General features: G+C 43.0%; 1 protein-coding gene and 1 long non-coding RNA gene across 5 annotated transcripts in view; one reads left to right on the top strand and one right to left on the bottom strand.

The window, feature by feature from the left end:
- LOC111253319 (protein tolkin-like) overlaps nucleotides 1-22,471 on the top strand; it is a 111,835-nt gene that overhangs the window by 64,710 nt on the left and 24,654 nt on the right. For all 4 annotated transcript variants that reach the window (XM_086977919.1, XM_086977917.1, XM_022812557.2 and 1 more), the window contains 9 exons: nucleotides 1,273-1,482; nucleotides 1,698-1,820; nucleotides 3,781-3,929; nucleotides 8,858-8,933; nucleotides 9,394-9,512; nucleotides 11,067-11,190; nucleotides 12,311-12,471; nucleotides 13,095-13,220; nucleotides 14,710-14,770. In XM_086977919.1, the coding sequence (XP_086834045.1) occupies nucleotides 1,273-1,482; nucleotides 1,698-1,820; nucleotides 3,781-3,929; nucleotides 8,858-8,933; nucleotides 9,394-9,512; nucleotides 11,067-11,190; nucleotides 12,311-12,471; nucleotides 13,095-13,220; nucleotides 14,710-14,770 (1,149 nt within the window). The remainder of the gene's footprint in view (nucleotides 1-1,272; nucleotides 1,483-1,697; nucleotides 1,821-3,780; nucleotides 3,930-8,857; nucleotides 8,934-9,393; nucleotides 9,513-11,066; nucleotides 11,191-12,310; nucleotides 12,472-13,094; nucleotides 13,221-14,709; nucleotides 14,771-22,471) is intronic.
- Nucleotides 762-21,312, bottom strand: LOC147758523 (uncharacterized). Its single transcript, XR_015319458.1, has 3 exons — nucleotides 19,321-21,312; nucleotides 2,643-17,185; nucleotides 762-879 (listed from the first exon to the last, which is right to left on the bottom strand). It is a non-coding gene; the product is annotated as an uncharacterized LOC147758523 (long non-coding RNA).

Here is a 22,471-nt window from a genome sequence, read left to right as displayed (position 1 = left end):
TTTCGTGGGTTCTCTTCCTGTCGCTAAAGTCAAGCGAGAGTGAGCTACCGGTAGATGGTGGTTGGCAGCAGCCAGCGACGGAAGCAAAGACGGTTCGGTCTCTTTTTTATCGAGAATTTCCTTCGTAACCGAAGCTTTCATAGGTGCTGTGTGTCATCCCCCGCATGCTTTGCTTTTCGCTAGAAAGGGGCAAAACTGGGGTAGTCAGTTTTGGGTCTAGCTGGATACGGCTCGTTTTCTACCTTTCGTCGATCAGAATGTTGCCCATTGCAGCCTTATCGATAGCCATGTCTACCACGTTTTCGTACTGTAAGGTCTATGGATTGCTAGATAGCGGCACTAGATTCACCCGAAGCTTTCTAACATCCACCAGCCGAGTTAAACTATATATCAAAGTATATATCTAACTCGGCTTCTTGTACACCTATTAATTTTAACTTATGTCATATATTACTTATCGAATTATTATGTTCCTCAGTGAAGCGTTAATGTAACGTAGGACTGAAGACCGTTTAAACGCGACACGCAGACAATGAATTTGTTTGGACGCATATATATATATGTACATATAAATGTTTCGAAACCGAACGTATGTATTTTAATACATCTCTAAATAGTACAGCATTTGATACAATCAATCTGTAGTCGGTCATTAAATATCTTTGTAGACCGATCCAACTTTATCGAATAAGTCTTATATAGGGATGTACCGGTTCATGCGTCACACCTTAGAAAAATGTCTACTTTGCTTTGCTTTGCATATTAGTCAATCATAAATAACATCAAAATGTTGCAGTATTTACGGCATTTATTTCATAGGATACGATGGCTGATCCAGGAAACCAAACTGTAGTAACGTGACATAAGTTGAATGTTCGTCTGAAACGACAAGAAGATGGCGGATGTCGTCGATTAGTAAATGATTTGTACAGAAATGTTTAAATTTATATACGTAATTTCGCCACCGCTGACTTTTGTAAAGGCTTCAAAGGTCCTAAGCAAATACTCATAGAAATGCTATTTTCTGTACTGAGAAAAATAGAGATTTTGTAAAGAAGAAACAACCAACCTGCATAATGACAAGGATAATAGTAACAACTATTATATCAATAAATTGCAGCATGAATAAAGTTACAATCTTAGTATTTAGTCCTGCGTACCCGTGTCCATAAACTCGAGCTGAAACATTACCGCGTTTATAGCGGTACTGACATAAATCGCTTTACGTAAAGGCTTCCCGATATTCATGCCTTTTTACCGTGTTGCCTTGAGGATGCGGACGCACGTTACAGGGTCCATCTGGACGACTATCAGCAGCTGAATTCGAAACGGCCGATGGCTTATGCGAATGGCGCATTACAGCTACCCATGGCGAGCGAATTCAACTTAACATCACACAAATGGACATCTTCGAAACCGAGAACTGTGAAACTGATTACGTTGAGGTTCGTGACGGATACTGGCACCAAAGCGATCTTATTGGTAAGGACTGTACATCTGCTTAGTATACATCCCAAATAACGAAAAGTATTATGCGCAGAGCCATAATGACCACGGTCACATCGGGTGGCACAAATGTAGATCGTCCAATATTGTAGGGATTTACGCGATTACATGTGTATGTGCGTGCGTATGTGCACAACGCAGCGTTGTTGACATACATACATACATAGGAATAAGCTGAATGATCTGTACAGGTCGCTACTGTGGCACTGGAACTCTGCCGGACACGTTACTCAGCAGCGGATACAGAATGACCGTGATTTATCGAACTTCGAGCAATGCCAACAAGCATTCAGGATTCGGTGCTACCTACGAAGGTTTGTTCAGCTCTCTTGCCAACAAGGACCTGCTTTAGTATATATATGATTATGTTTTAAATGTTTAACTCTTTATTGTTTAATCAAGCTCTGGTTCGAGCACACGTACTGCAAGGCAAAGTTCGATAAAATCTACATGTCACACAGCAAAGCTTGAATCAGCTGACCTTCGCCAATCTTTGTCTACTACATTCCTTTCTACGGAGTTGAGAGTATAAAAAGGAGGGTGAGAAGATAGGACCACGTTTTATCGGGATCTTCCCGTATCTCATTTCATCTGCTTGATTACTCAGAAATACTAGTCCTATCTACTTTTATGCATGACAAAACACAACGATCACAGGGCAACTACGAGGCATATGATCAGACAACATTCGCGGTTATCCGTATCAAAGGCTCCAAAGTTTTCAAGCAAAGCCCGGTATCAGCCAGTCGGAACTGAAGCAGTAAAATAGAAACGGCTAAAGGCCTACAGCCCACGCGGTTGCTCGACATTCACCGCTAGGTCGCATGCGCTCGACAAGTGGGCGCACGACAGGAGGAAGAAGCGGATTTCAAAACCACTTCATCGGATGCCAAGAGAAGGAACGATAGCGCGATTAACAGAAGAAGGCCTTCGACCCGAATTGACATCACGCTAGGATATGGGGGTGTTCTGTGATAATCGTGATAATATTCCTTTTTCTTCGTACTCAGGAACCCGATATTTAGCTGGAGGCTCCTGCCAGCATAGTTAAGTCAGTTGGTGTCTCGCGAGGCGCGGCATTGCCAAGGGAAACGAAGCGCTTCGGCGAACTGGATACGAAACTAAGGCATACTCACCTCCCCCACCGAGCAAGCAATGCCCGCTGTGCGACGCAACGAACGGCTGAGCAACGTCAACTTAACGGTATTCGTATTCTGCTACCCGGGCAACCCGAGCCTCGGTGTCAGTGCTCGGCATTTGCTTCGTTGGCTCCTTCCTCTTCCTCTTCTGCCTTCACGCCTTCAAGCAGATGCGGTCAGGCCCTTACCCCGACCGCCGTTGGCGCTATAAAGACAGCGTAAAGGCCACACTCGCAGAATCCTTGTCTGCTTCTGGTTCAGCAGTTTGATGCTATATGGCGAACGCTGGGCTCCTTGCTTTGTCGCTGATATCGTATTAACGCTGTCACACCACCTTCTTCTTTGTCACTGTGGCCGCGTCAACGGCCATGTCGCGGGGTAAGCGTTGCGAGCGGTACCACCATGGTCATTGCTGTACGGTGGTTACGGTGTCGGCGATGTTTGGAAAATCGATCCCGAGCAGCAGCAGCGGCCCTCCATGTTGGACGTCGCAGAGAAAAATCATTCCACGACGGCTGTTTGGCTCTAGACAAGACAGTTACTTAAGCTCTCTCGTGTAAGTACGGGAAACAACTTGCTCATGTATGGCACAACATTAAAGTCATTTACAAAACAATGCATATATAATATATTACCAAATGTTCATGCCTTTTTGTTTGTTTAGATTTTTTCTTAGTGTAGGTCAGGTTGCAAATGACCTACATATACCTATTTTTGGCTCCTGAAATAGTGGTTCATTTCAAAACCTCACTCATCAGTTGCTAGTATTTACCTTAATTAGAGACCCTTCTTCGACGCGCCAGCTGTTTGTTCGGGTTTAGCTACATGCATTTTTAAAAAACTGACTTTGTTTATTTACACAGGTTGCGTAGTAGTTGTGTCGTTGGGTGACGGAACTCAAAGCAGCGATTTCTGGTCTGTTTCAAGACCAGCGGTCCTTTTCTATGTGCCAGACCTTTTTAGGTTTGGCCGTCCAAGGCGCTACTTGGCCACTCTAATTCTAGTCGAATCCTTTTCCCAACAGCGCATTGACTCCGCCATATCCCATGCGTCAAATGCCGCAAAATTAGGCATTGGAAGCAAGTAATGATGTCAGACTAATTCATATCGTACTAAATTAATTTACCACGCTTAGCAATTTGCGGCGGCGACTTAAGTTTGGAGGATACCTTGGTACTGCAGAGCCCAAACTACCCGGACGAGTATCGACCAGCCAAGGAATGCGTCTGGAAGATTATCACCGAAGAGAAGTTCCAAGTTGCGCTCAAGTTCCAGGCTTTTGAGGTGAGCTTGTAAAAATCTTCCACATGCGTAAGTATGCACGCCACTAGAAGTGTAACAATATAGCATGTTCTATTTTAAACATATTCCATAGATTAGGTTGGTTCGATATTCAATAACGCACCTTAATTTAGAATAGCTGTGTTTGAAATAAAATTTCTTGAGATTCGACCCCCTCGCTCTAGCTTGCTACTTAGTTCTCTACTTTGTGGCATCAACGTTATACCTTCTAATTGGCTTCTTAAGATGACTACATATTCTGGGTGTCTTTTGGGCTGTGCGATCGCTTTACTCGGGTCGGGCAACAGACCTAATCTGAGGATTGCCGGTAAGTTTTACGCAAACAACTTGCTTCGGGGTCTGGGTTCCGTTGAAGGTTCGACCGACTCGGCAGGCATCCGACTACCTCGTCTACCCGTCAGTACAGACATCCAGAGTGGCTTTGGCCCTGGAGGGCCTTTACGCATGACACTTTCACCTACAGTTTGAACAAGCAAGCTACCGAGCGCGCTCGTCGCTGATGCTTAGAAGGCAGCAATAGTTAGATAGGGCAGAAGACTAACTTTGTTGACAAACTTTTAATGCTTCCGAACTACACACGGTGCAGCAAGCTGGCTAAGTATTTCGGATGAAAAGAAGCGGCTAAAGTCAGGCAAGCGAGCACGAGGGGCGCCATGCCAGCAAGACAGAATAGACAGACATGCCGGCATTCTCAAAGTGGACGTTGAATGGGTACGGCAGATGGTGCGCAAGACTTCTGCTTACTGGCCAAAACGAACGCATGCACTGTTAAAAATTACTATGTAGACAGTTCGTTCTTCTGCTAATTTTTTTTTGTTCGAAATATGCATACCGAAAGGAATTACCTGCACTAAACATTTAAATAGATGTGAGATTCTACATTGGACAGCATCTTTAATTTACTCTCTAACTATTTCATTAGTTATACAGGTAGAGCTTTTGATACCAAGAATAGATTTCAAGAGAACTCTGACAACGGTTCGGCCTTCAGATTATTATGTTGATAGGTATTATGTATATCCCGACTTTACCGGTGACAGAAACTGAGTTTCTACATTTTGCATTATTGGCTGATTTATCAAAACTCAGTTATTAGGTCAGCCCAAGATCTAGTTAATGAGCACTCAGTGGTATTTGCTTAGACAAGCAGGCAGGCAAATGCTTATGAACGCATAAGTAAGCCCTAGCAGATATTTAAGGTTTGCTTTTTCTTTATTTTCCAACTTGCCTGCCGTACAACTGCTATGATTTTTCAGTGTGTAAACATTCTGTCGTTTAGCCTTCAAAATGCAATAGGATTTGCTCATTGTGCCACCGAGTTAGTGCCCGTCAGAGTTTAATATTCTCCCCGCCGCTGTTGCTACGAGCACCCTCAGTAGCTCCTCGGGCATTGCTTCGCTACCGTTGGCGTTGTCTGCGCTGCCGTTACCATCATTGTCATTAAAACCGTGTTTGTGTTCCTTTCTATGAAAGGACCTGCAGTGGTTCATATGGGGGATTTATATGAGGACTGTGTGGGGAAAAAGGATATGCTACGTAGCATACACGCTCAAAATATCCCTCTCTGGCAATAGGAATGGTTCTAAGACCGACCGACCGACCGACTGGCCCACCAAGCGACACGTAGTGAAACTCTAAATGTTGAAGCTCAGTCAGAACTGGCCGGCTAGGGCAAATCAGGAAGCGGGCTTGAACAAGCCAACGGGCCAGCAAAAGCGTCTGGACTGAGCGGAGCTGGCCAGTTGTATTTTTTTATTCACATGCAGAACGCGAACGAAGAAAAGCGACAAGTAGACAAAGAGAAAGGGAGAACAAGAGAAAGAATGAGATAAAGACGGAGCAACGCGCGCGCAGTTGGAATGCGGCGATGGCAGAGCGTCCTACTAGATGATGTAGAAGTGGACACTAGGATGCTCTTACGCAGAAGAACAGAATAGCCCAATGACGAGGAGCTCGGAGCCAAAGAAAGATCGAGTGCGAGCGCAAGAGGGATTCCCAAGGAAAGAGAAGGAGAAAGCAACCATGCAAACGAACGGGCGGGCAGGCTTACAGACGGACTGCGGGACCGACCGAGCACCTGACTGAATGAGGACATCCAGGGAAATTTCTGCTCAGGGGCTCTACTACCCACAGTCTACTGCTTTGGCCGCTGCCTGACACTGTGCGGACTGCCTCTGAACTAGACCTGAATCCCAACTCTGCTCCTGCCTCGTCTGTTCGACAGAACCCTCTCGTGTTGTCCCTTTCGTCAGGTTCCTCCAGCGTAACACTTCCCTGCTATTCTCTGTGTGCTTCGAGTACGAGCGGCCAGCAGTTGGGCAGCTCAACTATGAGGCAGTTTCAAGCTGCTGGGCTCGTCCAGGCACAGTAACGGCCCAAAGTCAGCAATAGTGCCAGCAGTACTAACCGTGGAAATGAGATAAGCGGCGAATGTCTGTCAAACGACGACGCCGGTGTGCCCCGAGAACTCCGCGTGGGCTGGCTGCCTGAAGCGTTCACTCTATGACAGAGCCACACCCGGCAATAACTGCGCTAGATTCCACGGAATGTGGACACAAAGTCTGCGCTATGCTTCTTCTAGTGCAATGACTTCTATACGCTGCCCATGCAACTGCGGCCGTTATGAAACAAAGAGAGTGAGATACGCCTGTACGTTCGAGAAGGCACAAGAGAGGAAGCCAGCGCACGAGCAGTGGGTGAATACAAGGTTAGCTAGGTCGCAGGTTTACAGCAGTAACTGTGTACCAGTAGGACGTCACGGGCGCTTTCGATACTCTGAGCAGCAGGTTGGTTGAGCAGCACTCGACCAAAGTGTTTTTAACGAAGACTGCCGAAATTGGAAAGCAGGCTAGACTTTTGTTCTATGCAGGCGGGGACGTACGTTTGCCGACTTAGAGACGTCGTCTGGTGCAAAGAAAGGAGAAGATGGAAAGAAACGGAACAAACTGAAGTGGTGACGGGACAACCCTGTCATCGCGTGGCCGACAGAGGAAAATTACCGTTAATGATTCAACTTAGTAATCAGAAGGCCTGTAAGCACAAAACAAGACAGTGAGATCTACGAGAAACAGCTTAACCCTGCTTATAAGATGCACAGTACCTTGAAAAAAAGAGGGAAGCAAAAAAGAGGAAAAGGAAAAATTGCTGCTGCAAAGCTTGTTCTGAGGTTGACTCAACGATCAAGTTGATGCTTTTATGCAAGTATACACACATTTATGCTGGAAAGTTGCAACAAAATTATGACCATTATTTAGTTCGATAGTCGCGCATAGGTCCACCTAACTTTTTGAAGTTAATTAATATATTAGGAAGTAAGATGGTCTTTTGGCTTTGTATGTTATGTGTAAAGAACTATGACATTACGGGTGGAATTTTACTATCATATATAAATTCTGGTAACTATTATGTCGTCAGTCAGAATACTTTTATCGTAGTTGTAATGTCAGCGGGATGTATTCAGCAAAGCAATTTTGATCCACTGCTGAAAAACCTTTAGTTCATAAATCTCCAGAGAGTTATCGCCTAGTTAAATCAGACAGAGCGTTAACAGACAGAGCTTAGTCAACAAGGTATCTGTCAAGGCAAGGAAGTTTATAATCCTTTCATAGCTAAGTTATGGAAAAAAGTAAAGTAACTTAGCAAAAAAAAAAATCACTATATAATCGCGTAAAAAAATGCCATTTCGATTTAAAAAGTAAAGACACATTTGCAGAACAAAATTCACTTTTTGTTTACGAAACGCTGAAGTAATCTACTTTTGTAGAAAGTTATAGCGTACCAATTTTTCGACACGGTACAATAGTTCAACGGAAGCGAAGTAGTAATTTTTTCAGTTAATCTATATGATAATCGTTCGATATTGATACAAAATGAATACCACATGTTTTTGATTTAGATTTCGGCGACTTCCAGCAGGTAAAGGCAATCTTAGCAGGAAATATTTTTCACTCAAGGAATTTCGAAAAATTAGAAGGAGCTTTTTGGATGAGACTTTCTATTCGTCGTGATGGAAAAAAATCAAAATTATTAACAAGGTCGAGTAATCGCGGTGGTCCAGGACGAACACCAGGATAACCGAGTAATATCATTTTTCGCGCTCCATAAACACGTAGTTAGAGCGGCACAGAAGTATGTTAAATTGATTGGGCTTCCATAATCTGCTCCTGTTGTGTACATCCGGCCATAGCACTAGCTTCGCAAAGACCCTATATCTTAGAAAATATGGGTCACATGTTATTGTCGGCATCAAGTATATGTGACGGTTGAAGGTCAGCGTTTCGATCACTTACTGTGACACCAACAGCTAACCGAAATAAGATTTAACTCTTTAATATGAACATGTTCTAATTTAAATAGAAATATGACAAATGCGGTGAAGACATATCTGTGAACTTGTTGCCGTCCGTAAACTTAAACTTTTAGCGGTAAAGTTAATATCGGCACCCCATGGTCCTATCGAAAAATCCTTTATATCGTTACCTAGTTAACTAGGAGCTTATGTATGTACGTACGCATGAAGCAAAACACCAGTAACCTCAATAGGCTACAGTAAAAGCGTATCGGGAACCCTAACTCGGTGAGTTACTGCATCCTATCCTTGAAGTGCGCGTAAAATCTTCGGTCAACAAAGCACGATTTTTTTTACACGAATGTTAATCTTTTTCGTAACTTATATTTTGTTGAGGAAGAGTTGTGATATAATTACAGAGGTGGCAACACTGGTTTAAGTTATTGCAGAATTTTTCATAACGTATGTTAGAACATGGCCCGCAGCAGTTTTACAAGTCATAATAGTTACGTAGTGAAGGTGAAAATGCTAAAACTAAAAGAGACGTATCTGTATCCACATAAACACTATCTTCATTTTTCATTCACAATGAACATGTTTGAATATTAAATGTGTTTTTCAGGTGGAAAGTCACGACAACTGTGTGTACGACTACGTCGAGATCGTTGACGGCCACGACAACGACAGTCCAGTCATTGGTGAGCGTTGTCATTAAGCGTTAATGTTATGGCAGAGACCCAATAACCGACGCGATGTTTTTTTTTTGTAATGTATAGAATCGAATCTCTCTAATCGTGAGCTAGTTATTGTTTGCTCTTTGTTTTTAGTGATTGTTAGAGCTAGTAATTTAACTACTACGACCGGAACTCTTTCACAAGTTGCTAGTGGACAAAGGCACTAAACGAACTATTGTTATTTCGAGCGTTTGCCCCCCGAGCCCAGACTATTTTGCTACTAGAAAGAGTCGAAAATGGCTGAAACTGAAGAGGCTATACTACTGTCAATTGAATTTTCTTAAAAACCAATGCTACAGCTGGCACAAACAACTCTGCCCCTGTATTGATACGCAAATCATTCATATTTAACTAAATAAGAAGGCTAGCAGATTGGCTGGCGAGAAGAGTGTGTTTTTAATGTTTTTGATTCTTGTCCACATAGGGAAATATTGTGGTTTCAAACTGCCCGAGGACATCCGCTCCTCGGACAATAAACTTATGCTAAAGTTCGTCTCGGACTCTACGGTGCAAAAAGGAGGATTTTCCGCGACGATGCTAAAGGTGCGTATTAAATTTTGCCCCCAAATTAGACACAAACGACCTACAGAGTGGCTGTAATGCCATACGACAAGCAGCGCTTAGTAACGAAAGAAAAAAAAACTTCTTTAAGTTTTTGCGAATCGTTTGAAGACACCAAGACAAGTTGCCAACTTCACGCCATTCATGAATACTGAAGATTCCTCGGGGTTTTAATGCTTACACAATAATAAAATAAAAAAGGATTAATAAGATTTGATTTTTATACATTTTTACGTGACATTCAGGTTTACTCTTATTTTTCTGACTGATCTTTTCGGGGAGGGCGAGCTGAGCTGGGCCGCCCTGAATGCCCTTGTCACTTTCTTTAATTCGTAACTAGATCTCCCGAGGGATGGAAGAAACGCAGAGAGAGCTAATGAAGATATGCTCGTATCCTAATGTGGCGGAAAACTCTTGTCGACGACACACACGTATGCATCGAACAGAACATGCTTCTACTATTTAACACAGAATTATATACGTGAGTCATGAGTTTGCACAAACAAATATGGACGAATCTGTACAAATATCGACAATATCATATCCGATTTTTTTGCCGTAAAGCAGCTTCCTCTATTCTAAAAGTTTCTTTCTTTTTCTTTTTTCTAAAAGTGTAATAATGTGCAATTGATTTTATACGTCCAAAGCACAAACCTGATGATTTCTTTAAGGAGTTTGTATCCGCAGAAGATTAGCAGGGTTATATTTGGCTATCGTACTGAATATTCTGAACAAGCATATCCATGATGCACTTAGACATGTCCATGGAACAACATTTTTTTGTTGATGGCATCGTTGATTTACTTCTGTGTAGCCGTTCTGATTGCTGGAGTACGAGTCAATATTTATCAGTATTTAAAATTCGTTCATTACAAATACTAAAAGCACATGAAATGGATTCTATGATAGGGCTGCTATTTCTCGCCAAATTCAACATGAGATATCGGCAGACTGATGGTAAATACCTTTGTTTTATGACACTGACTTAAACAATGGTCATTCAAAATCAAGAAAACGTACCTTATTTTCTGCAGACCACGAGATCCCAAGATATTTGAAAAAGTGAAATATATACTCAGGTAACTGTACGCGTTTTTAGGCTTCTAGGAGTCTGGATGTCAAAGTGAAAGGCAACAGGATACTGAGATTCCTCTAGGTTTCTCATATTTCGTACTACAAAATACACCAAACAGCCAACAGTTTCCGAGCCTTACAATCTTTCGCGGGCCTTAAACTTAAAGCACATGTCTTTTGTGCAGGCTTCACAGAACCTTAAGTCTGCACTCGCGATACTAACTGATGCTTCTAATAGGATATTCAACTTCAGTTTTTTAACAAAAACTTTTACTTGTGTAACTTTGCACTTACTCATCCATTGGTCCGTTTTGCCAGCACTCTCTAACTAAGCATAACTTACTATTTATATAGTTTTTTTTTCTAGACAATGCTTATCGACTTGGCTCCATTTCTATGACTTCAACTAGAGCATACTTGGAACGTTTCAACATAAGCTAGTTTTCGTTACTGTCAATACAGGAATTCGACGAGTGCGTAAATACGGACCATGGTTGCGATCATATTTGCATTAATACCCTCGGAAGCTTTAAATGCGAGTGCAAGATTGGGTACGAGCTGCATTCAGACGGTAAAAAATGCGAAGGTAAGACATGGCCAAGGGCAGAAATTTTCCATTTTAATTGTGGATCAATGTGGATCGAATATGGATTTTTTGCATGAGCTACTTCTGGGACTGTATACAATAAAAACAGGTGTGTCATTGTATTTTTTTACGTGTGCTGAAAAGTCGTTTATGACGACCACGTTTATATATATATATATATAGCCATAATTTGTTTAAATTACAGATTCAGTTTGGGACACTAAACCACTAACTGGTCATTTTCGAAGTATTTCTTTATTGATTCACAAATATAATACGTTAAACGACATTGCTAGGTACTGATTCGCTAAAATACCGCTCAGATACGTCGTATAGAAAACGTTTTAGCGTCATCAAATATTGAGCTGATAGCAGGGCAAAATTGCTAAAAAATCAAGGGTTCAAAATGGCCAAAAATTCAAACAGTGGACAAAGGCGTATAAACTCTCGAAAAGATTAGCTATTGAAGCTTATCTGAGCGACCCAAGTAGCGATTCATATTAAAGTAGCCATTATTTCTGTATCAAAGAACCTAGATTTATCGAAACTCTTTGAAATATTTTGGTGAATTTTCAAGTCGTAAAAATCTAAACCCGTTTGAGAGATCTTCCGGCTTGTCTTAGGAATTTTCCAAAAACCGCATGAAAAACTAGCAATAATGTAAACCGCAATAAAAAATTATTTTTTATTTTGGCAAGGGCCCAGCGTGGAAAAAATGAATAATAGCTGGTCTTCACTCACTCTCCGAAAGCGAGACTTTGTCTTCACCACGACGTTTTAAGGAAGGAAAAACTGGCGTTTTTTAGGGTGAATGATAGTGAATGCACGCATGCACCCTACGACAAGATGGCCGCCGAAATAAGTTCAAATTTTAATATCCCACATTGTATATTACCATAGAAGTCTAGAATAAAACAATTACCTCTCGTTTACTTTACTTGAAATTTATCAACGCACAGAAATTTACGAAAAACAGAAATCTGCGAAGGCAAGAAATGGACGATTGCGTCTGTAAAATACCGAACAAACGTTTAAATCTAGTAAGGACTTCTTCTGTAGCAGAATACAATTTTCTTAACATTTAGTTTACACATAACTATGTTTCTTCATCATATTTCAGATGCCTGTGGGGGTATGCTAGAGGGTATGAATGGCACACTGACATCACCGTCTTTTCCCGATCTTTACCCCCCTAACAAGAACTGCATTTGGGAAATTGTAGCACCGCCTCAACATCGGATCACGCTTAATTTTACGCACTTCGAACTCGAAGGAACAAACGTGCGTTTCTTAGTTAAATATTTAAGTTAAAGGAAAAATGAATAATTGCCTGCCGGAATCAATTAAGTTTTTTGGTGCTACCACTTGCTTGTTATTTTAGATCTTTTATGCACTTTATATCAAGAGTTGGCTGTATAGAACAGAATACGTACAAATTATACCAGCGTGGGATAGATACATATCGGACGAAATAAGTGAATTTCGTTTGATCTCTACTATCCACGTTGCCGTCTGTTCCTCATACAGTGCTGTTACTCACCTAATAACGTTGAGCACCAACTATGCGGTCGGAGTGGTCATCTTGTTATCGAAGACTTTCCACAGATAGCTTTCTTCGCCCAGGACGATGGGCACATCTAAGCGTCCTTACACTATCTAACGTTGGTGTTATTGGGCCTCGTTTCGTATCTGGCTAAATATTTTCTTTCGTGCGTTTCCACTGTTACAACGTACGTCATCTTATACTATTGGGGCTGGCTGGTGACAATGCGCATTTTTTCCAAATTGACCCTACCTCTTCTGACCTGCGTCATCCGTGTCTCTCTGCCTTTTACCGGCTGCGCTATATCGTCAACACGAACATATGTACTCATCCTGCTGAAACTGGTGCAACAATACCGCAGCAAGAGTGCGAATACGATAGCGTAGATGTGAGTTCCCGAGTGCGCGACGTGACGGTTAAAAAGCATGGCGTATTCTGTGGTACGCAGAAGCCATCGTCGATCACCTCCGAAGGCAACGTGCTCAGGGTAGGTTTTTAGTACGATATGAAAAGACAAGCAAGCGTATAACGTATAAAGAAAAAGAGAAGTAACTTACCAGTGTTAGAAATATAAAAAATTTCAGACACAATGATAACATTTACATTTTCTACTTATCGCCAAACAAGTAAATGTTCGAGTTCTACCTCTTATTCAACTAAGTTAGCTAAACAATGCTTTAGAAGGCTGGCTCCTTTCATATCAAAGCTAAAAGGGTTTGTGTCCCTTATAGGTCCTATGGGTTTCAAACCTAAACTACTTCACGTGTCCCTTACTTTACACTTTATCATTGCATCATTAACAAATGGCACGATTATCGGGCAAAAGAATAGTTACGCTAGTGCACCATGACTTGATGCAGGAAGCGACGAGGAAGAGGCGCTCTTATATTTAAAAATCTGCATTTTATATGGTATTGTAAACCTTTTACTATTCGGGCTTACTCCACACACACCCATAATATGTTGTTGAAGTTTTCCATAAACGTTATGTGTGTAGTAGTAAAAACACAAATTAAATCCTGAACTCAGGTAAAGCCAGGCATGGGTAATATTCTAACGATACGGGAAGCGTCAAAGTCGTCGCTAACCGCATTTGTTAAGAATATATCTATGCGCCATACATTTGTTTTCAATATTTACCACTGAGTCCTCAGCGTTTGTTGCATAAAACCTTGCTCGTGACGGAACTTGTTAAAACCGTCTATTGCAGTCGTTTGAGTATTAGTTCACTGGGGAGAAGAAACAAAGAACAGCTACAACATCTAGGTCAAACAGCGAGCCCCTTTTCACTATTTTCTTTTGTCGACTATCAAGAAACTGTGCATTTATGTCAACTTGTTTTCAGTTTCAGCAATAAGTTGCAAGACGAATAAGTTATGGGTTTTTCACCATGATCGTGTACCGTCTGTGACGCCATCGTAGCGGTTTCTACTATTGAAATAAGAAGAGTTTAGCATAATTTATCTAATGTCTGGTAAAACGACAGCACACGTTGGCGTTAAATCTGTCGGGGGTTCCTTTAAAGGGGCAACCTAAATTTAGATGGTTTAAACACATACCATTTGCGCAAAGCCTAACACGTGGTACATTATTGTCGCAATACTTTTTTATTTCTAAGGTATAGCATAGTATTATCGTAGCAACGTATTATTACCGCATGACAGAAACAATAACTCTATACTGTGATTACAGAGAAGCTCTTGCGCATTCTAGGCTATAACGATGCTCGTTTTTTGTACTTTTTCGTTTATGTACAAATAACGCCAGTACATGGTGCCCTTGAATACTGCACCGCACTTTGAAGTTACAGCGAGCGCAAACGAAGCTACGTAAAGTACAGGAGTGCTTGTCTACGGTGGTGACTGCATTTATGAGAGAATTTGTTTTATATCATATGTCACTATTAGGTAAACTTAAGTAAAAAATGTTTGAATATATATATATATATATAAATGAAGCTATTTATTTACTTTCAGGTTGAATTCAACTCAGACAACTCTGTGCAGAAGAGCGGTTTCGCGGCGGTCTTCTTTACGGGTAAGTGTACTGAATTCTAACAGACAAGCTCTTTTCTATCGAGAGTCAGTCTCTACAGCTTATGCTGTAGGTTTACGATAAAATTTTGTTACGTTTGATAGTGGATGACACTGCACAGACGCGAATATAGAGGAGGTCGTTGCCGTCAAGCTGCTTGAACTGACAACGTCTAGGCTTCATTAATAAACAAGTTTCGGGTCCGGTGCGGGAGGTGATGGGGAATAAGTAGACGTTCCCGCTGAACGTCAGTTTCCCTTGTCTTTAAGCCTTATCAAAAAAGCTTGAAACCAACTTGGCCATTCCTAGTAAAGACTGCTCTGTTCATTCACTTTGAGATATTATTAAGGGTCACCGAAGCAACTTACAGAGTGGTGCTAGGGCAAAATGCGGAGTTTCGGTAAGGCCAAGTGCACTTGCGCTATAGCATGACTTCCGGGTGTGGAGAATATGTTGCCAGTTCAGATTCTAGGCGGTCACTCTTATAACTGCTCACGACTGCTTGACGAATTTATGCTGTAGTGTTAATCTGAGCATGATACGTCTAAGAAGTATGACGGTCAAAACGGAAGTCGATCAATAGCAATTTTATTAAGAATGAATCATGATCGATTGTCGGTACAGTCAGTATTCTGATAGCTTATTTGTGTAATCGTTACGGGTTCACGACGCACAGATTACTGTCTATACCTATACATTAATAAATGTATTAAACTACTATAATAATCAGGAGACAAAACTGCAGCCGGACAGCTTTCGAGCACGAATATTCGATAAACCTGCGACCTTAGAGGCGCGCTTGCAACATACGTTTCACAAATTGCACTCAGTCTTTCGTACAAACAGAGTGTGTGCATTTTTATATATGTGCGCAATACATCTTGCGTGCATGCTGACAGTAGAGATATTACAATATTGGCGGAAGCTTCAACTGACCGCCTGCGCTATCACCGGGCGCGAGCCGGCAGGAGGCTCCGAATCAACGAACGGACGTATGGGCCTACGTCCCCATCCTGATTCGTCAGCAAAGCTAACATAGCTGCTTGGAAGCCAGCTAGAGATGCGCAATGCGACTTACTTCCTGTACGGCTTCCGATATGCTACCATCCGTGAATGTACCGCCTGAGCCGTAGCAGTCACTCTGACAGCTGCCCTACTGGCCGATTGGTCTGGCTGGCTACAGAAACTAGACGAGGACCAGGTTGTCCAACGGTCTTTCGGTAGGTCGAAGCACAAGCGACCAGGACGACAGAGCCATCTCTCCTGTGCCTTCCTCCCCCGCTATTTTCCCTTGAGAGTGGCACACGAAGCTACAAAAGACTGTGGAGATTCCCACTGGATTAGAGAGCGACCCAACTTCAATAGCTGGCTAACCTAACGAACCCTACTAAATAACGCAGAGAATGATGGAATAGACATCCAGAACGGTTGCGGTGTCCAAGAAGGTTACAGGGCATGGAAAGCGTAAGCCTCATCATCGAAGTAAATTTAAGTCGTACATGAACCGTAATAGCTACGACCAACGGCTCAGCTCACAGTATACAAGACGACGATGACGTGTATGCGTATCACAAGCGAGTGACTGTTGCCCATACTTGTTGCCTATCTCCTACGGTGCAGTAGAGGGTTTCTCCGAACTGTCATCTATGTAGCCATTGGCTGATTAAGGCACAGCTGTTCGGCAAGGAACGAAGTGAGTATGGGAAATAGCAACCTTCTAATGTTGAACGGTGCGACTACGGTTTTCAACAAACGGGGAATAGCAGTAATACGCTAATATCGCTTTTTGCCATCAATTTGCTGTTTTTTCCCCTCTTTTTTTTTTCTTTTTTTTGCATCCCGCCCGTTTTTTGCCCGGTCTTCCGCAAGAGAGCTACAGGGAACCGCTTAGGTGCAAGATCGTCAGAACATGACGGATCGACTAATAGAAAACGGTGGTGGAAATCAGGTATTTTTTGTACGAAACTTTCCGGCGGAAACTTGCCTTCCTCTTCCTGCTGCTACTACTGCTGCTGCTGTGTAATAAATTTTGGCTAAAACTTTGTTCTCTAAGACGTTCATGTCGGGCTGACTAATGCTGTGCGGGATGAACAGAACTAGTAACAGTTTTAGGAACAACATAAGCACTTGAGGGTAAGAACACTAGCAGTAACAACAGTAATCAACAAGCATAACATAGACCTCGTATAGGAGTTCTCGTACCCAGGCGTCAGTGTGGTCGCAATAATGAGTCACTTCAGTACAGGACAACGGCTTTTCGACTTGAAGACGTTTATCGAAGGAACATTGCCAAACGCAACTGTACTTACATTAGAAGTATCTGTTCGCTTAACCCCTACAGGGGGGTTCGGGTTAGCTTGAATGCCTTTAGAGAAAGGACAGATTGAAGAAGTCAATTTTGTGCGAGTCGGCAGACACCTGTTTGGGACATGACATGGCAAAAAACAGCGTTAATATTCGAAAGTATTTAACTGTAAAAGTGAAGTTGAGCAAAATTTTTTTCTTATAATGTCGATGGGCGTCTGCTCTGTTGGGTCACATAACCTGTATTAATCGGTTAACGCTGCTCGTTTACAATTAGTTGTTTTTTGCTGGCTGGCTAATAAAAAAAAAAAACCTTTTTTGGCACAATCGGATTGAGGCGGCCTACATATACTAAATACAGATTAGTGCAAAATCCTGAAAGATACCAGCCAAACGAAGCGGATCACCAGGACGTTAATAAACTTAAACTATGGTAGCATGCTAGGAATAGATATGATTGGTCCGAGAAGAGGATTCGGAGCTCTTTATTCATGCAGGTTGCCGGGAGGGGCAAAGTGCTACAACAAAAAGAGTCAATTAATACGATCGATGCAGCTGTATACCTGGATGATTGACGATCAGATAATGAAACACAAAAAAATTTAATCTGACCACGTTACCAATGTAATGCGTGGTCATTTTTTGGGAGAAAGCCACCCGGTAATAAGTGTACGCTTATGAAACGACACCATGTGCGCGTTATTGTAATGTATTGCAGGTATTAAGTGCTTGCAATATAATGTTGCAAGGTTATATTTTACCATTTGCCGTAAGTAAAATCTAGGTAACTACGAACCAAGCCCGTCAACTTATGTAAGGTGAGAATCGAATAGCACCAATACGGAAGCTTGGAATATCTAAATTTCATGTAACCCTGCTAATTAGCGCTAGTATATAAATATAATTAATAAATAAGTTTGCTAGCCTACAATTATGAATCAATTCTTGCTACACTATATCGGTTCACTCCCTCATTTACTATAACCTTATATCGAGTCTGTTAGCGTCATAAGCACCATTGTGTACATGCATGTTCTGTTTATATGTAGAGCGTACTGTCTCTCTTGTGTTCGGTTTTACCCTGCAAAACTATTTGGAGTAAGCCCACACAAACTACGTTCCTACCCCGTTTCGCCGGCAAAAGCAATCATTTAACAGCATTAATAACGGTGATAGTGGTGTCTGCGCCTGACGTGATAATTATTCCCACTTTATTCGTCGCAGGCGCTTACGCCACGGGCCGCACGACGGCTGGCCTTCAGCTCCCTATTGTTAGAACTACTGCTGGACACACGCATAGACCATCCCATCGTTTGCACCCGGCGCCCGTTGCCGTTCCGTTGTGGCCCCCCGCCTCCGTTTGGATGCGAAATAGAGATTCTGGTCCTACTGATGTTTTAAATCAGAAGAGGCTCTCCCAAACAAACTCTGCTAGTGAATTCAACCCTCAACAATTGCCAACTTGCTTCGCAACTTTTCATTTCTACGCTTCATCTGTTGTTCAGTTCTCTTCATTGGTCGACGTATGCTACAGTAAAGCCAAAAGACGCATAGCGAAACGAGGCCTCATCGAACGCCAGCACATCAAACACACATAACGGCAGCTCTTTCAGGCACGACACTATGCTTCACAATAGATTATGTAGAAGCCGTGTAACGTTATCCACTTGGCCCACACGGGCCGCCGTATTTCATTACTACATAGCTGAGTCAAACATAGCTAAACTCCCATTCGACACGCTATGAGTATAGTGCCCTGGTCCACCGACGGGAAAACGGAAGGCACAGTTACGCGTTTGGAAGTAAAGTCAAAAGTTTTATTAAGGACATGTCTGTTATAGAAAGTTTACTCACAAAAAAAAGCATAATATACCATACAGCAATAAAATGTAGCCGTGTTAAGTACAAGTTGAAAAATTATAGATAGCTGGGAGTTTGCAGTGGGTGCTTCGACCAACTGAAGCATTCAACGATGTTCTGAGTAGCTGTGCCACGACATATTTTGATAGCGCGATATTTACGCACGGTTGTTTAAAAGAAGCTGTCAACGGTAACTTCCTGTCAAAGTAGATAGGTCTCGCTTTGGCCAAACCTATGAAATGGTTCTGTTTAAGCATTAGTAGGGTTTTCTTGAATCCGCTACCTATATTTAAGGCTTACACGTTGTTATATTTGAGTTATAAGGCAAAAAGCCAAGCTGATTCGGTTTAATCGAGACATCACTTTTATGTGGTCCGAGTGTTCCTTACCGAGAAAAGGTTGGTATATTCGTGAAAACGATACGTAAAACGTCCTGCATCGTAAAATGGCGTTTGTGTGTTTCGGCCGTGCGATTAGTTAAAAGCCTAGAGAAGGATTGTTTTTAGTTCGCTGCTCCTCTCACTCTCTTCGCCCTTCTTTCTCGCAAATAGAGTTCTCTAGAACTAGTTCCGGCGTCGCCATTGATGCTAATTATTAATATATGTTTAATAAATGTAAAAATCAAACTATGAAAACTCGCGGCGATTATTCTTCGCTTCTCAAACAACAAGACACCTATAGCGACATCAAAATACTTCTTTTATGCAGATCGGGTACAATTTAGGCGTCCAAAAAACCGTGTCAGCAGCCTCTTATACACTTATTAAACGTTGCTTATGCGACTGCCTATTGTCGTAGCGGTTATTATTATCATGTCATTATGGACGCCATAGTAACAACAAAATTAACTTGTAACGTTTTCGTAAACGAAGGAATCTTTCTGTAGCAGCTTGCTCAGCTCCTTTTTCATCGTTCTTCGCCATCCCTTCATCGTGATCGTCATGGTATCATTGGCTGGCTGCCAGCCAACATGGCAAGGCTCTCATCGATCACTTAACGCTTTTTCGTCGGCTGACCAGTCCCACTGACATGCTTGGTCCCCCCGATCAATGTTTTTGCCTCAGTCTAGCTCGTACGAATCTTTACGGCGAAACAATAGACGCTAGACGACGGCAGTGTCCTATCCTGCTGCAAGCATTGCTATTGACAGCGGCGAAGCTGACGCGGTTGGACGCAGCCGATCCAGCACGGCACTTCCGTGGGTTCCATTCTCATCAACACGATCGTAGAACTAGCACTTCCAACATCGATAGCAGAAACAGAAACATGTGCTGCGGCACCAGTAGCCGTCCTCCTAGCGCACCTAGTTATCGGTACTCAACCCAGCACGGCTCGACCGTACGTGTGTAAATCTCTTCCGGTTCGCTCAATTGCACGGTCAAGATCCGCTAGTGAAGCCATTGGGTTCAATTCAGTCGTTTCGCGTCGATATTTTTCTTTTTTTTTTTTTTTTTTTCATTTCTCCACCCTTAAGCCTTCTCTGTCGAAAACCAACGCAAGCTGCTTACGCCATTGTACGTATCACAAACACATACACGCACTCACACATACATATATATTCCGTACGAGTTTCAGAAATACCGTTTTCTGTATTACAAGAACCGATGCCTGATCTTGTTATTTCTCGAAAACAAATACGGGGGTTCAGGATGAACGTTTACTTAGCTATTCGGCCGAGGAGCGTCGCGTTTCATTCTGCCGACCGAGGACCTTCCGCTTGACTGAACCGCAAGGACCCTACGATACGCACTTGCTTGCCGTTTACCCTTTTGTATGTACGAAGTCTTCGGCCCCAATGCGTCTGCTTCTGTCGCTTTTTTCCATTTTTAGTTGTTCTCAGTCGACTCAGTCACAAATCAGCGAAAATGCATTGGTCACATAACCCTTCTTAAGTACTTTTCCCAGACTTTTGCTGTAAATGGTCCCAGCATGACTGCCCGATTTCTGAGATAACACCAAATTCGCTTTGAGCTTTTCGCGAGCCCTCCATGAACTAGCTATTCGCAGTCGTTGGCCGTCTTGCCTACACGGTTAAATTCCATTACTGTCGCCGCTGTTTTATCGCTGCTGCTGCTGCTGCCGCAGCAATTGATCGAGATGATAAGGCATTTGGCGCACTCCTACATTGGTCCGTTCGCCTGATTGGATATGGCGCCAAATTCAAACCAGCACCTTTAGTTGTGCTATACACGTTAGCGTATAAACGTCGGGTGCGTGTAATAGTGGTGCTGGGAGACTGTACGAAGCAATGAAGGGGAAACGGGATAGGTCATAAAAGACGCAGGGCTTATTCGGCTCATATCGAGCTAGCTTGAGCTCAGCCAGCTGACTAGGCATTTTGTGCGGCGCAGCGGGAAATGCGATCCTATTTTGTTGGCACGTTTTCTCACTACCCTATGTTAAATCGAAGCATGATCATATATATGCAAGTCGTCACCCCATAGCCGCCTCCTGCCCAGAAATTCCAGTCATCCCTCTCCAGTCTCTGTCTCCCGCTTTGCCTGCCCCCACGTCATCATGCAGCCAAACATCTGAGCCTTTTTCGGACTTGGTATTCGTGTGCGTTGTATAAGCAAGACGCGTGAGCAGACTCGCCAGCTACAATGATAAGCAGCAACCCTTTTGTGTGATACGCTGGTCAAAGGACAGCTGAAGCATGGCAATGACTTCGAACTGCGGCTTATGGAACGCCATGCTATGTCGGAATAGGCTGCGAGCAGAAAACAAATAAAGAGATAGAAAAGAAGAAACAGACAGTGCTAAAATGGTGAGAGTCACCAAAAAAATGGTGTTCCTATCCTCTCTGGCGCTTTTTCCCTTTCGCTACTGATGAGCTGATGTGGGCTGGTCGCTCGCACTACATAGACCGTACGTACGCAGAGGCCGCTTATAGAGTACGGCAAGCGGTGACAGCAGGCACTGCGAGGACTTTTGCTACCTCGTGTGCTTTGCGAAGATACCGAAGTAGCGAGAAGAGGAAGAAAGTCGGCCATTGCTCTAAGCTACACAGACTTTTGCCGTGGCAAGCAAAGTGTCGTACAGCCAACGGTATTTGTGAGGATCCCTGGCGGGCTCCGGCTGGTCGGTGTTGTTAAGCTAGGCCCTTGCTGTTCCGTCCATGGTCATTCGCTTATGGACGGCCGCGCATGTGTGACGTATGGCGTGCTTCCTGGGCATATATCTCATGCCCTGCATCGTCGGCCTTACCGTTAGGTCTCCGGACGTTGGGCTCCGTATGGCTATCATATTCCCTCCTGCAAGTCACCGCTACTACTACTATTACTACTACAGACACCGGCCTACATTCTTCTATGGTTATGAGTTTTGAGGGTGGAACTGCCCGCACTCCCTGTTTGCCAACCCTGTCCACTTACCACTTGCGTTATATCGCTTTCCCTGGCCAAACCATGAGACAGGCAGTCGGTGCCAGTCCGTCAGACAGCCAGGCTAGGCACTGACATCCTGTAGTAGACATACTAAGCTCACAAAACAAAACCCCTAATTCGCGGGAAGAGGTGCGAAGAAGGCAAAACAACGGTC

The sequence above is a fragment of the Varroa destructor genome, unplaced genomic scaffold (genome assembly GCF_002443255.2).
Source record: "Varroa destructor unplaced genomic scaffold, Vdes_3.0 BEIS01000001.1, whole genome shotgun sequence".
NCBI lineage: Eukaryota > Metazoa > Arthropoda > Arachnida > Mesostigmata > Varroidae > Varroa > Varroa destructor.
The sequence above is the reverse complement of the archived record's forward strand: the minus strand, read 5'-3'. Positions and strand labels throughout refer to the sequence as shown.